Raw genomic sequence first — 13614 nt, 5'->3', positions numbered from 1 at the left:
TTAAACTGTGTGACTGCAATTTGCAGGCCTTCTTCTTTGTCCTTAAGGGATGAGGTCTCCAATTCTTTCAACACATTCAAAGAATTTTTCATCTGTCCTTTCTTTAAAGGAGAGTCAGTCTTCACTGGATATGAAAAACAAACTGGGCACCACTAAACAGACAGAGAATGGACAATTAGAACCACAAAACAAGGTTCCAGCAGAGGACCTCGCACTGACATTCGGGTAACATGGGCTTTCAAAATGTCTTTGTGTAACAGGAGAATGACTTCTTCAGGGTCACTCTCCTAGTGAATAATTCCCCTTGCCTCACATCAGGTCTGRTGGGAAAGCACCTACTAGGAAAAGAGGATATAAATCAAGTTTTTATAGTGCAGGCATCAATTAAAGACCTTTCTAGCTGATGAGTAGGTGAGTGGAATGAGACTGTATAAATTCATGCAACGGAAGACTTGCAGTGTCTGTCAGAGCAGAAATCCATCTAGTCAGTATTGGTGGATTAGTAGGGAGAAGCAGGAGTTACTCAGCCATTCACCTCAAAAGAAGTCTATCTGCCGTTTTGGTTTCAAAGAAAAGAAATTTCCCAAATGTGAGAGTTATTCCATCCTGCATTTGTGATGTGGATGTTGTCTAGGAAGATACACACTTTGAAACTAAGTTCACTTTTAGTTGTAGGTAGTAGACGTCTGTGGACATCTGTGTAGATGCTGGTATTGATTTCAGTTCACATTTAATAAACAGTTGGAATAAGATTTTGGCTGGGAATGCTGGAAGTCTCCACAGCAGGTATTTTCAAGCAGCTGCAAGCATCTACATATATTCAGGCTAGCACTGAACAGAGAAGCTCAGTTGTTTACATAACTTCATGTGAGCATTTTGGAATCTTGGTATTTATTCAGAATGGGGATTTTCTGAATAAACACACTATTGCTGATGAAGTCTGCACCTTCTTTTTATAACCAGTTCTAGAGTTCTGTGCTGCACTGTCAGATGGACAACTCCAGAGCAGGAACTAGTTTTTCCACATGATGCTCTGAAAGTAATGAAATCAAAACAACTTAGTATTTTCAAACTTTTTTTAAAAAAAAAAAGTTATCTAGGTAGGTTAGATATTCTGGAATGTGTACACTGAAGTCCTCTTACTTAAAAGTAAGTGAAAAATCTTGGGAATTACTTTTCACTCACTTACCCTTTCTCCTCTAACTTCCSTTTAGCAGTGATGTTCCGAATGGATCAGCTTTGACCCAGGAGAACATTGGGCTCCTGTCAAACAATATGGCATCTCTCAGCCTGTCAGAGGACCCCGAGGGAGGAGGAGATGGCCATGACTCCCAGCAAGCGGGAGTGACACACACATCTGCTCCATGAAGCGAGGCCAGCACACCCTGGAGTTCCTTCTGCTGGGGTGTCAGCAGCTTCCATTGTGGTTTTTTCCCAGGGGTGACGGGAGAAACCCAGGAGCAGCAGCAGTTGCAGAGCAGCAGGTCCAGAGGCAATGTGCACAAACACAACTACTAGAAACAAATCCTGCACATAGTTCACATTAACGCATTTTTTAATTAAAAAATGAAAATTAGCAGTATCTGCAAGCAATTCAAATTAAATTTGTTTTTGTTCTGTGAATGAACTTTATTTTAATAACTTTGGACGCCTTGAATCCCAGGGCTTAAAAAAAAAAGATATTATATATATACTCTTGTTTGATTAATTGTATGATCTTAATGAAATAGGTTTTTTCTTTTATTTTGGTATTATTACATACCCAGTGCATAATTCCCTATCACCTTAATTTTTCAATTACTAAAGCAATCTGGCCCCTTACTTGTATGGTTTAAGGGTAAACAAGGAATGATGATTGGAGAGTAGCTGTGAATTGCAGTATCAAAAGATGTGCAGCAAATTTCATACTTAACGCATTTCCTCCCATTATGGCCAGGAACTGAACCCAAGCTTTTTGCTTAAATTACTGAATTTAAACTATGAATGACAAAATCTTTGCAAAGGTGTRGTCCTTTTTAAAGGCTGGCATTGTTTAARGTCTGTGTATGTCAGAATTTGACAYCGGTTTGTCAGTGCTGCAGTGATGAATCCAGCCTGGTTTCCTATTTCATGGGGGAAGAATTGTACCCAGATGATCACTGAAGGTGCGGTACAGATCCTGCCAGAAGTACTGTGAAGCAAATTTTGCTTGACAGATCTAATACATCGCTAAGTAGATACTTCGTAGGCATAAGTCAGAGAAGATGTAAGTCCCTTTTGCTTATTTTTTTTAAWGATTTCATTCTTGCTGCACATTTTTTGACTTTTTTGACATGCACTAGGATAAGATCCTGGATATAAAGACCTCTTGAGAATGATTTTTCWAGTGCTGCTCCCTCTCTACTTTCTTGGCCTGTTCTCATTTTTTCTTTCTGGGTTGGACTACTAAATGGGAAGGCACTGGTTATGTAATAAATTACTGCATTGCTTTGGTTGGGTAAAGCAAGAGTTAATAAATTTTCTTGGGTTTTAGTTTTTTTCCTTAATCTTAACTCCTGCTGAGGTCATAGCAACCTTGGGCTAAGCTTTGCATTCATCATATTGTTTAATAAAACAAAAGGGGGGGGAGGGGATACAGTCCCACTATTGCCTACCAGTAGGAGAGTCCAAACAGAAGACTCTTTTGAGTAGCAATTATTTAATTTGCCCAGTCAAGGCACCGCGTTTATATACTATTTCACATTGAATTTGATTATGCCCTACAGACCTGGCTGGTCAAGGATTTGATACACATATTGGCTTGGGATTCGAGCTTTCTTTTTTATTTAAATAAAAATTTATATATAAATATATATATACATATATACATGGTTATATCTGTATATATATTGGGTATGTTTTAAGAATTTTTTCGCATGAGCGCAGCTGTTGTGATCAAATGTCTGGGAGGTAGAMGCACTGAATGAAATTAGTGGCATTTTTCAGCACACCCCACACACACTTTCCATGTCTTCACATGGGTTTATTTCACCCTTAGTTGAACTTTGGCTTCCTAATTGCCAAGAGTAGTTCAAAGCTTGCTTTTTTTCTCTCCCCTCTTTTAACTTTTGGTAAAGAATCTTTGCACTGAAACAGCTTCATCTCCCCTTGCCCCATCCATCTGTATCTCCTACTTGAGGCCAAGCATTCCAGCCACTCCCCTTGGAGCTGAGCAGACCTGGGGTGATGTAGCTGAGAGCCCATCTGGTCTGTTCCTCTCTTCTCTGCTTTTAGCATGAGGAGGTTGAAGATTTTTCCTGGCTGCTTGCTCCCAAGTCACCTGACACAGGCCCCAGGCMCTCTCCTCTCATCCTTCGGTGCAGGGCACCACCCTCAGGTCAGCCTTTTCCTTGATTTTAATTAGTTTGCTCCTTCCTCCTGTGTCTTTGTTATAAACACAAGGAACTCATCTTAGTCAAGATAATTAGTGCAATATTCTAGTCTAGGAGGACAAGCGCAGAATGTTCCTTTTTTTTGACTGCAGTAATTGTGCATGTAAAATTAATTTTCAAAGACGGTTATGATAGGTTGGACCCCGCAGATTCATTTGTAATACTAGGACAAAAGTCTGGAGGGGTAAAGACCTCTTTGCCTTTTTATTTCCTAGTTCCCTTGCCAGGTTAGGGATTATTCTTTTCTCTGAATTTTCTCCCTGAATTCTTCAGAAAGTGCTATTCCGATTGTTGGCCTATGTATGATGAACGCTTCAAAAATCTTTGGATTAGAAGGGAGACCTTACTGTTGGGTTTTTTTTCTCCTTGCAGCTTTCCGTGCTGTACTTCGTGCATAATGTCCTTGTTGTGATCAATGTGTCCAGGTGAATGCCCTGTTTGCCCAGAATTGTAGTTTGTCTTGTTAAATATTTTGTTTAATATCTACTAACAGTATTGATTTTTGACTTTGTTTCATCCCTGCCTCTTCTAACCCTTTTTCTGCTTTTTTTGCAGAAGTTTAGTTAAACAAGTYGAACAGCAAAATCCAGTGCATGCTCCTAAGTTTTTCTGGAAACTGCACCTAAAATGTTCCAGTTTTGTGGAAAAAGTGGGACACCTCAGAGGACAGATAGCTGTACATGTAGTGGCAGTATTGGTGGTTGCAGTTAACAAGTGTGAAAATGTCTGGAGGGACTCTGTTCTTGCTACRCTCATTCATTCATTGTCCCAGTTGTACAGGAGTTCTGGCCACCTCAGTGAAATTGGTCTCTGCTACAAACTGGTTTGGTTCCTTCTACTAGGCAAGAAGAAGCAGTATTACCATGGTGTCAGGGCTTTGCTGCATCCTTTGGTAGGTTAAATTTTCTACTGCACCAGAGAGCTCTGAACCCTCATTGATATCTGGGTTTCAGCCAGATGGACAGCATGGAYAAACCTTCAGAATAGGAAGCTTCAAGTGGTAGGTTAAGCTTCAGTTTGTCAGTATATAGATGATGTCTTTGTTCTGTGATGTTATTTCCCTCCTGTCAACATCTCATATTTCTGTCCTATGACTTAGTTCTTTTTTCTTAGTAGGAGAAGTTTAAACATCTGCCCCTCTTATATGCTCCATTGCAGAGTAGGACTTTCTTTCTGTGGGTCAGAGCACCTTTCAAGGTAGCAGCACTTTTATTCTTCTCAAGTTCTTCTCTGTGTAGTTTCTTCTGAGCCTTCTCTCCCTTTTTGCGTCCTTTCCTTCTGTGGCCTGCCCATGCCACCCTCCCTGATTGTGTAACGGTGACAGCTTGCTGCCTCAAAACAGAGCGTTCAAATGAATTCGCTTAGCCAATAACTTCTGTGAAGTTGCCTTTTCTAATGGTGTTATTACTCAGTGATGCACAAATGTGATATTGCCCCTACTGGTAGGCAAACGGGGGATCTGTATAAACATGGTAAACTGCTGTTTTTCTTTAAAGGAGAGCCAAAGACTTGTGTTTTACACTTTCTTTTCCCCTGATGTAGCCATTTTGATTGTCAGACATTTGCATAGGGTATTGTGAGTTGACTGTATTATCCTAATAAGAATTTCCAGAAGTTAATGATTGTCAAGTGTTGCTCATGCATTGCATTGGGGAAAATCATTCCATTGAGTCGTACAATTTGCARTGTACTGAGATGTATCTGAGGTGTTGTGATGTGTTTTCATTTTGTCATACACTCTCTCAGCTGATGGAATGGCTTATTTAGAGAGAGAGAAAGAACACAGAAATGTTACCATCCAAGAAGCCTTGTCTTTAAGTGTTTAAATCTAAATTGAATACTGATTGAAAATTTCTTCAGTTACATAAATAGATAAATCTGTATTACAAATGTGACTGACTTTTAAGCCCACTGGGACCGAAAAGATATGTGAAATGCTAGCATTGCATTAAATTAGATGTGGAAGAACCAAACTTGTATGATGATATTGTCTCTTGACAGCAYGGACTGAGTAAGGTGGGGCAAATTTTGTATTAGGGTCAGGAGTGAGGCATGTATTGATAATACAAGAAAGCTGCTTGCATTTCCCTTCCTTGAGCTAGTCAAACTCTCTCAGACTTGTTAGTCAAGTTTTTAGGTCAGAGAGAAATCTCTTTAAGGCCGAGTAGCTTAAGTCCTCATTTCCATTGCCATTTATAATTTTGGATTATAACAAAGCAGACTTACAGGACAGTCATCTGAAAGACCCCCAGTATAAAGATTCTTAGCTGGACTGGCTCTTTCAGACCTACTCTTACGGTCCAAGAAATGCCATGCCAGTGTTCAGGAGGCTCAACAACAGGAGTGCCAGTCACCTCTGCTCTGAAATGGGAGCGACCCAAACATATGAACAGGGTGCAAGTTTTTGTGCTTGTCTGTGTATGTATGAAGAAGTGTTTGTGGTCCTAGGATAGATACAAGGAACACAGAGCAATGGTGCTGGGGCATAATGTTGCCTTCACATGCAAATTTTGTTATCATTCACTCTCCAAAACACAGCCTTCCATTCCTGTCTCCTAATGTTGCTGATTTCAAAGCAACCCAAAAAAGTCAGTGTGTCAGCAACTTAATTTCTTGTATCACAATAAATCAATTCCCAGGCTGGGAGGTGGAAAGGGAGCAAGARTTCTTGAGTTGTCTTCATGGTAATGGAGTTGTGAAGTGGAAAAACATCTGCCTTGCTTAAGTAAGTGAAACTGGATTTCTGAGGAAAGCGAAGCAGCTGTTCTAAACTACCTTTTGTATACAGCCATGGTGCCAAGAGCTCGGTGCTTGTTACTTGTGGTAAATCAACCTGCAGATCATTATGTAGCACAAATTGATTTGCTCTCAGATCTAATTGAATCTTAAAATGTGAAAAACTTCATTGGGGAGTCTCATTTCCATAGTGGGCTCTTACCAACTGTATTATTTTCTGTTGGAATGTCAGGGAGTGACAGAAACTAGAGTAAGTCAATTCTAGTTATACAACATAAGAAAAGGTTTTGGACACAGCAGAGTGTCTTTCTATTGTTAACATGTGATCTTTATTCTTCTGTAGGAAAAAAATAATATAACTGCTTTGAGTTGTCGCAGTCTTCGGGGCGCTTCTTGTAATGCAGGTAGAGCCTTGGTTAGCAGAGAAGTGATATAAAACTTAATGTTTATTTTCTTTATAATTTTATTTCTAATGGCAAGTGAAATATCGTGCTGTGGGAAGTGCAGTAAGTAAAGAGGCTGCAGCTTTTTTGAGATTTTCCAATAAAAAAAGCACATGGCAGTGCGGATTTGTCTGCATCAGGAACATTACAGTGATTTGATACTTGAAAAATTTGGCCATAATAATCTAAATTGGATCCCTGGAGCTTATTAACATGAATAATTAACTGATCACTCCCAGGCAGTCTTAGTAATTTCAGTGAGTTTGCATATGACTTTCAGTGCCAATTGCTAGGTGTTCAGCAGTTGGGAAAGTTTAGGTGCCTAACTTSATCCAGCAAGGCACCTTTCTTTGGATATATGGTTTGGATGTTTTCATATGCTAGGAAACAACTGTTTTGAAGATCYGAAAGTTTTAGGAAAACACAATTGTCCACTTCAATTTTAAAAGTACAGTCTTGGGAGAGACAGAAGCAACAGGTAGTGCAGTGTCTGGAAATAAAAAGCATTAGACATGATGGAAATAGGTGGGAAATGTGTATGGGCTAAACATCTGTAAGCTGAAAAAAAATACTGTGGAGTATTTGATGTGTAAGAAATTATTTGTTTCTTTGTAATGTTAAAAAGATTTTATTAATAGTTCTGTGGCAGACAGTACTCACAAGTCTTTGGCATCCAAACCAGATAGTATATCAGATGGATCCCACAACTGGATGTGTGCACTGACCTCTTTATTTGTAGCTTTTTAAAAGAAATTTGGCAGWAGCCTTTTATAAATGCAGAAAGCAACCTGAGAGAAAGAAGAAGCCCATTCACATCACAGCTGCTGCATAGCTCACAATTGGTACTGTTCATCTGCAGCATCTCATAAGTGGAGCTGCTCAGCATGGGCAAATCTAATGACTTGGATTTTTTCCTATTTTAATTTTAAAGAGTTCCYATTCCCCCTTTAGCCTCTGCTTGCTGTGTGAACGGCTTCCATGCTAAAAGGATCTTTCCTTGAAGTCAGCTTAGCAACTGTGCTGTAGCTTGGCTATTTTTCCATATTTTCAGTAACTGGTTGCATTATGTTAAGCTCTTCCCCRCCTTGTATTTGTTGCTGTGGGGAGGAAGAGGTAAAGCAAGGCACATGTGAGAGGAGGGAGAAAGAACTGTGGGATCTATATGACAGCTCCYACCTCTTCTTTGAAATCATCTACTTCCAGTTGTGGGATTTCTCGATATATGATTCCTTTTCCTGGTTTTTGTAAGCCTAATTTTTCTTTGATCTTATTAGTTCTGTACAAGTCTCCCCGAGACATTCTGCAGTCATTATCACCTTTTTGGGTGGAGTTATTTTATTTTTTGGTTTGTTTGGTTTTTTAAATAACTTTTTAACATTGGTGCATATATGCTTGGGATAGAGCTCATGTAATTTTCCAATCGTATTGATTGTATGTGATTGTGCCCTGCAGAGGTATGTTTAACAAAAAATAAAAGGGTAGTCTAGGTAATAAAGGAGACCATGAGGTTTGTTGAGTCAGGTCATAAACTATTTCTTAAATTTATTTAGGATCCTAGATAAGTGAAATTCCATCTGCTRTTCTTGTGAATCAATGCTAAACAAAATGTCATTCATTCTGTCTTTGTGTTGGAACTGTTTCTTTCCTTGCTTTACTTCTCCTTCTGCTGTTTTCTTCCTTCCCATAAACAAAAATTCTCAGTCCTTCATGGGAATGGCTGACTCTGGGTTGATACTGTGGATATTTATTTTTAACTATCAAAACATTCATAATAGGAGTAGAGGTGAAGTAGAATGTGTGAGAAGAATTCCATAAATTGAATTCTTTGTGAATTCAGGGGAATTACAAAGTCTTGTACATACAGGCCTGATCACGGGGGAGATATTCAGAGATACATGGGGAATTCCTCTGTCTTTTCCAGGAAAGRTTAGATGCTTTACTGCCTTTTGGGAAAACTGAGATGACAAAAGGAGTAGAASAAAGTTCTCTATATCCAACTCCTTGTGTCTTCACTTCTACAATATACTTCTTAGACTTGAAAGGAAAACCTTCACTATGCTGAAGTGGGACAGAGTGGATTGAAGGAGGCAAAAGGCATGAGGATCCAGAGATTTGGAAGTCAGTATTTGTCTCCTTTATTTAATCTTCAGACCTGTAGAGTGAACGGTGTCACTTTTGTATGGAAGATCAGGGGAATGGAGACCTATTGTACATGCATGGCAGTTATATAGAAAAAGCCATATGTTGAAATGCTGTTTCTTTGTCCCTCTTCACCTTGCTTTTCTCCCTCTTAAAGCTGACTCAACCTCACCTTGCTCTTACATAATGTCTGAGGGTCCTTTGAATTGCAGATTGAACAGAAAAAAAAGTGGAAAGGTGATTCACTATTTGGTTTGTAAATAGATGAAAGTGTCTGCAAGGTCTTACCTGCTTTTCTGTCAGCATTTATATTAAATGATAACTTAACAGAGAACACTTTGAAATATCTCTCGTTTTCTGTCTGGGATGARTGTGCATTCTTCTGAATTTTGTATGAGGTGGAAGACTGTCGGACCATCTGCATAAGGTTTTCTTCAGCTCAAGGTGTGTCTGTTCTCTRCCGGGGTGGAGCCAAATACCAGAGAAGCCACGTCTGCTCTCTTCTGACTCCACCTGTAAACAAAGTGGCTCCTTCATTTGTTCACCAGAGGTGAACAAGAGAAGATACTTGATCAGTTTTGTTAATTGCTTAGAGGCTGTGTATTTAAAATCAAACCAGACCCTTCTGAGCAAGGAGTGAGCAGCATTCCTCTAATCTTGAGCCTGGTTTTGGAACATGCCTTGAAGTGYGAATAAGGTTTGCTCCACAGTCTGCTTTGTGGTTTTTAGTCTCTTCACTCCTCTGTGTGGGCTTTAACAAGTCRTTACCTGCTGTAAATCTGAAACTGGATGAACTGAAGTGGATGAACCGCTGCTTCACTGAAAAACCATTCCTTCTACTTCAGGGCAAACGCAGCCTTCTGCCCTCAGAGTTTGTGCATAATGTTCATTGTGTTGTCTTTATTCTTGAGCTGGGCACCATGGTGTAGCTGTGGTGTGTTTTGCTGGGCTGATGCCCATCACTGCTAGTTATTAGGTCCCCTCACACTTCCACACTTTGCTTTGAGTCATCCAGCAAGATTCAGTTCCTATAAAGGAATTGTATTTAGTGGGCAATCCAGCAGAAAACTGAGTTTCACTTGGTGATGGTTTTCATGCCCTTTCTCCCAGYAGTCTGAGGATTCAGGATCCTCATGTAGTGACTCACTTAGGAAGGAAACAAAAAGCTGAATTCCTGCAGTCGTTTGCTTTTAAAAAGAGGATCTGAAGTGCTGTGGAGCGTGAGTCAGTGCTTCCCTTTGGAAGGGAGCGGTGGGTGTTCTGCATCGAGAGATTGGGGGGAACTGGCTGGGTTTCTTAATGTGGAAAAGGGGGAGACTGGGTTCAAGYAGATGGCACGTGCTTTAATTTTTATTTCCTTTGGATATGGATACCAGAATAGAAAGAATCTTGAAAAGGCTAGCTCTTGAGACTCCTTCACCAATCAGGTATGTTTAAGAGCTATTTCTTTCCAGCTAGAATGTGTTCAGTTGCTTCTGTAACCTCCTTCCTCCTAACTGAGCTGCAGCTCCAGGACTACCAGAAGTGTGGGAGAGACTAAAACCAAAGCTTGATGCTTCATCTGTCTTGCCCAAGGCTTGCAGGCTTTGGTGCTTGATGGTTTTGAGCCTCTGATCCTTGCTTTGGATCTGGGAGCAGCAGCTTTGGGGGAAAAACATCCCCTGTATTAGAGCAAACAAGACATCTAACAAATCTAACAGTTTGTATTAAGACACTGGCCATCTCAGGTGCTTCCTTAGGGATAACTACTCAGATGCGAGTGCTGGGATGTTGCTTGGAGATAAACCAGCAATAAATTATCATTTACGTGCTTCACTCAAAAGTTAGATTTACCCAGCTACTTTGGAAGAAATGCCTTGRGAGCTTTGTGGGATGTGCAAAACCATAGTTGTTTACTTTTGATTTTACTGCTTTAAAATACCTCTGAGCASTGAGTGAATGGAAAATTGTGCTTGGATGTCTGCCTGGGTGTGGAGCATCCCTAATTCACCCTGAAAACCCTGGGTTTTGCGAGCATGCAAGTTAAATTAACCGAAAAATTAAACCAGCAGCCACCTGAAGCAGCAAGGTACAGTGCCTGAGTCCTTCCTTTCTCATGGAGGGCATTTTTTACATAACCCTTCAATTTATCTCCACAATCTCTGTCCCATATAACTRTATCCCGTACTGCAACAGTAAGGTMTTTTACTTTACCCAAACCAGTTTGGAGCTGCATTTTCCAGTAAGACCTCGGCTCTTACTGGAGGCCAGGAAAAGCGCAGCTCCAGCATCTGCTTAGCCAGCCTGCCCCTGGGACTGGAAGTTCAGGGGTCAGTGCTGCTGAACTTGTAGAGCAGCTGCATCAGGAATAGTGGTGTTCAGTCCTGTCCACTATCACTGCCTAGTGAAGTGACAGGAGTTGGGATAGCTTCTGTTGATCTTCAGCTTTCCACCTGTGCAAGTGAGAGGTCACAGAMTCACAGAACATTCTGAGCTGGAAGGAACCCACCAGGATCACAGAATGCAACTCCTGGCACTGCAAAGACACCCCAAGTATCCCACCCTGTGCATCCCTGAGAGCATTGTCCAAATGCTCCTGGGGCTCTGGCAGCCTTGGAGCTGTGACCATCCCCAGGTGAGTATGTTTAAGATGGGATGTATTTGAAACTGCAGAATGTGAAGTGGGGCAGCTTCTCCCAACTTGTGCCTTTTCAGGAAATGGACAGGTGACAGGACTTGGGACCAACAGGGGGAATACTTTGTTTAGCTACAAGATACCAAAATTAGGTTTACAAATACCTTACATAATTTTTATTCAAACTCTTGAAAGTTTTGGGGTTTTTCTCATGGGATAAACATTTCTCATGTTCACTTTCTGTTGGCAAAAACTGAGGGTATTTGGTACTCATGTGGGGTAGGTGGTCAAACTTTCCCTTGTCAGATTGAACTTTAAAACCTCTTTCAAACTAAACATTGCCTTTTTTTTTCCTACTCTTTGCTTAACCTTCAGCAGCTGGTCAACAGCCTTTGGCCTCAGCATCCTACTCCCCTCCCACCATCCCCTCCTGCTGTCTCAGCTCTGCTTGGGCACAGAAATCCAGTGGGGAAACTGCTTTGGGCTCAAGCAAGACTGTCCTCTCGAAAATTTGTGTTTGCCTCTTAAAAGCAGAAGGCTGGAGGTAGAGGGGCAGGTAAGAGAAACAAGTTCCACTAATCTTTCATTGTTAATTAATTCCTTGAAACAGGTTCTTTTCCTTTGTAGTAGCCTGTGAATTTTAGCTGCTGCTAGAGTGGCTTTTTCATCTACTAAGAGACGGTCCTCCCACCCCAGCTCTCATGAAGGCTAGCTTTCTAAAGCGTCATGCTTAACTTTTATTCCCAACCTGCAGCAGTGCTTTGTGCTGTGGAGAGCAGTTCATGAAGTCATGATGTCCTGAGTAGTTGCTGGCTGTGAAAAAGTACTGCTGGCTTTGCACTCTGGTTTTGGGGTGTGAGGTGGCAGGGAAGGCTTTGGAAGAGCCTAAATGAATTTCAAAATGGTTTGAGCTATTTCGCATTAGCTGGRCTGTGCAGCACAGTCCTACTGGCTGTGGGACATTCACACCACCCTCAGCAGGTTCAGAAGAGTGGATGCTGGGGATGTGCAAGCCCAGTTAGTTGTCCTGTCCTGCAGCTATGGAACAGTGGGATGGGAATGGCGTCTGCTGGCCATTGCCCAGCTGTGTTTCAYGGCAGCCAAGGGATGGGGGAATTTCTCAATGCTTCCATGAAGCCTTCTCATTTTGAGCTGAATCAGCAACTTGTTTTTTTGGCTTCCTGCACTTCTTTTTGCTGCTTCACCCTTGTATGAGCCTTTTCTAATTTCTACATTCCCCCTTGCTGGTAACCCCTTTTAGGCAGTGCTGTTGTGGGAATACTGTTGGGACCCGTCCAGGTTGATGCGTGGACTGCGTGGCAGTGCTGCAGAGGAAAAGGAAGTGTTGAAGAGCTGTGAGGGGAGGAGGTTTTGGCCAAATGCTATGACAAAGAGCTGGTCTAAGAAATAGCAGGGGCTCTTGCCTGCAAGAGACAAGATTGGATGTGTCAGARGCTGGGTCAGCCTTAATGGATGGTAAAGGAGATTTAAAGCATTAGCACAAAGCCCTGTATCTTCCCTGAATTGATGGAGTCAAGACTCCCTGGTTTACTCTGCAATAAAGTCTTTCTCATTTAATGAGAGCAGGGTGAAGGTGGAGGTGCCCTCTCCGCTCTTGTGCTCTGGCCTTTCAATGTGAGATTAGATTAGTAGCACTTTGTGTGATGGTAGACACCGCCAGCTACCTCTGGCTTGACAGAAGCAGGCGTTTGKCCTTGTACAGATAGCTCAGGACTCCTTTCCCTGGAGATGAGTGGAGTGAAGCTCAGGGACCGTGGGGAGGTTGTCCTTTCCATGGCAGGACCAGCCACGAGTGCGTTGGTGCTGCTGGAGCCGCAGGATCATGTATGGGTGARGGAGGGCTGCTGCAGGCAGTGAAGCGCTCTGCTCCTGGCCCCAGGGTTGCTGGAGCGTGCCTGGATTGCTGGCTGATTTTTCCTGTGGGAGTGAAGGGTTTGAAAGAACAGCACTTCCTGGACTACTTTCAATTGTCTAATATTTTTCTTTTCTCTTGCCCTGGGTGTTGTTTTTTGTTTCTGTATTTGGTTGATTTCCCTCCCTTTTTAGATTTTTTTTTTCTCTTTGTGGTGTCGCACCTGTCCTAAACTGATCACAAGATAATCTGTGTGTCATTTCCAGCAAGAGTTGTGGCTGTGGCCCAAGTGAGTCCCTCTGGTTTTGCTGTGCTTCAGCAGATAGTGGGGCCCTTGGGGCTCCATACAGTCTTGGTGCCAAATGAGGTAGTTTCTGCTTTTGCAGAGGAACTGGAGCA

General features: G+C 41.7%; 1 protein-coding gene across 10 annotated transcripts in view; it reads left to right on the top strand.

Moving 5' to 3' along the window:
- Positions 1-13614, top strand: part of RC3H1 (ring finger and CCCH-type domains 1) — a 72846-nt gene that overhangs the window by 53478 nt on the left and 5754 nt on the right. For 5 of the 10 annotated variants that reach the window (XR_008966240.1, XR_008966236.1, XR_008966238.1 and 2 more), the window contains exons 19-20: positions 110-225; positions 1215-11898. Coding sequence is in view for 1 of the 10 variants with exons in the window: in XM_057379743.1 (XP_057235726.1) it covers positions 110-225 (116 nt within the window). In the remaining 9 variants the exon portion in view is untranslated. The remainder of the gene's footprint in view (positions 1-109; positions 226-1214; positions 11899-13614) is intronic. The other 5 variants (XR_008966241.1, XR_008966237.1, XR_008966239.1 and 2 more) reach the window with 2 other exon arrangements.

The sequence above is a fragment of the Malurus melanocephalus genome, unplaced genomic scaffold (assembly GCF_030028575.1).
Source record: "Malurus melanocephalus ecotype Western Australia unplaced genomic scaffold, MMel_1.1 scaffold_419, whole genome shotgun sequence".
NCBI classification, from domain to species: Eukaryota; Metazoa; Chordata; class Aves; order Passeriformes; family Maluridae; genus Malurus; species Malurus melanocephalus.
This window is presented reverse-complemented; position numbering and strand designations above follow the sequence as displayed.